Source organism: Adiantum capillus-veneris, chromosome 1 (genome assembly GCF_014529385.1).
Source record: "Adiantum capillus-veneris isolate H3 chromosome 1, ASM1452938v2, whole genome shotgun sequence".
Taxonomy (NCBI): Eukaryota; Viridiplantae; Streptophyta; class Polypodiopsida; order Polypodiales; family Pteridaceae; genus Adiantum; species Adiantum capillus-veneris.
Genome location: NC_140931.1, coordinates 190706402 through 190708351, shown reverse-complemented (window position 1 = coordinate 190708351; position 1950 = coordinate 190706402). Strand labels below are relative to the sequence as shown.

Genomic DNA, 1950 nt, shown 5'->3' with positions numbered 1-1950 from the left:
TAGATTGACAAGTTAAAGGATTTTAGTGATGTCTATTGGTGATATGCCCCTTGTGGGGAAATCCCCCAAACGTTAGTTTAGTAATGGGTCCTCTGTACACATGTGCGGCTAAGGTTGGGCAACTAAATTTTAACCCAACTATAGACATGCGACAAATGTTTGTGTGTTTAAGAGCACATTCTGCATATGTGGGTGTATGAGAGAGAGGGGGCGTGGGGGGGGCTGGGCTTAAGCATATTTGTTTGGGTGATTGTATGTGGGTGTGGATATGCATGTTCATGCATTTGTGCCCCCAAACATCTGTCGTCTTCAGGGGCAAAGTGGGATAGACTAGTTGAGACGCTAGTCTAGAACATTTATAAAAGGACTATTTCTTGCATACAATCCAGAAAAGGAATAAGAGCAGGTTCGCACGCCGTGGTGCCACCCCTGCTCTAACTCCAGCCCCTCACGAAATCAGGGCATTTGCCTGGCTTGGGGTAGCATGGCAGCGTTGAATGAAGCCCAGGTAATCTCCACTCTGCCTAAAATGGCAGAGTTGGGTTTTCTTCGCCATCGTTAACTGGCGGCGCGTTCAATGCATTTGTCTCCTCTCTCTGTCAACGGGCAATTACCGGCTAACAAACTCTCTCTCTTCTCCTCCCCTCTCTCTCTACGAGCTGTAGCCGGTTTAGGGGCTCAACGTGGCAAAATGGGGATGCGTGCGAACGTTGTGCAAGCCCGCAGGCAACGTATTGGCTGGAGTGGGGTGGGGGTTCAGCTGGCGGTGCTACCCCAGCGTGCGAACGTGCCCTAACACACACAAAGTTTTTTGGTGGGTGGATGAGAGAGAGAGAGAGAGAGAGAGAGAGAGAGAAGAGAAGATGAAGAAGAAGAGAGAGAAGTGGATAAGGGAAGAGTGGGAGGCAAAGAGAGAGGGTGGTACATCTGTAAAGAGAGGCGCGTGGAAGCGTGTGGATGCCATATTGAAAGGGAACCTAAACCGCGGAGATAGAGCGAGAGATAGAGACGATGGCGTCGTGGGCAGTGCTAGGCGTGCCCACAGCGGCGTGCGGAGGTATGGGGGCAGTGACGATGATGAGCTCGGCGGCAGCAAGCAAAAGCAAGAAGAGTGGAGGGGGGGGAGGAGGAGGGGGGCTGCTGGATTGGCTCAACGGCGCGCTTGACAAGGAATCATTCTCGGAGACTGATCCCGTTCTGCAGAAGGTGGAGGGCACCGCCCAGAAAAATCCCGCCGCCCCGCCAGCATCGGCGCCCTCTCCCAAGTCCAAGCAGTCTTCTTCTGGCAGCGGTGGCGGCGGCTTGTTCGGCATCTTCGGCAAGAAATGAGCCCCCCAGCATCATACAGGTGCGCTCTCTCTCTCTCTCTCTCTCTCTCTCTCTCTCTCTCTCACTCACACACACACACACACGCACGCACGCTCGTGTCGATCGTTTAGTTGAACCTGTGGTTTCTTGGTAATTGATTGGCCTCCAGATCTTTGCCTTGATGGCACTTACGAGAGACCTATGCACAAACAATCTGCGAACAGAAACGCACGCTTTGCTGGCGCTGCCTAATGAATCTTTGCAATTCCAAGCTATATTTTCTCCATTTGTACGTGGAGCCATTTACTGTTCCAAAGCTGAACATATTGTCATTTGTACTAAAGTCCTGTGTTTGTAACAACTTTGTGATACGACAAGACCTTTATAAAGTATCTAACAATTTGGCCGATTTTTGTTTCTATAACAAGCCTCAGTGAATTAGTGAAGGAAGCTAGCTTGTTTTAAAGTGCCAACGCAATCCTTCACCTATTTGTATTTAATGCGGTATATATTTCTGACAAACTTTACAAATATGGTTAATTTTAATCTTAGGTTATCCTGACTATTTGAAATTTCAAGCCTTATGTACATAGGGAGATATAAGCATGTTTCTGCAAAGTTGTGCTTCTACATCAATCTTTT

General features: G+C 48.9%; 1 protein-coding gene across 1 annotated transcript; it reads left to right on the top strand.

The window, feature by feature from the left end:
- The first annotated feature begins 980 nt into the window (after nucleotides 1-980).
- Nucleotides 981-1717, top strand: LOC147466213 (uncharacterized). Its single transcript, XM_086524623.1, has 2 exons — nucleotides 981-1348; nucleotides 1478-1717. Exon 1 carries the CDS (start codon nucleotides 1012-1014, stop codon nucleotides 1327-1329), a length of 318 nt encoding a protein of 105 aa, XP_086380749.1. The 5' UTR covers nucleotides 981-1011; the 3' UTR covers nucleotides 1330-1348; nucleotides 1478-1717.
- The last annotated feature ends 233 nt before the right edge of the window (nucleotides 1718-1950 follow it).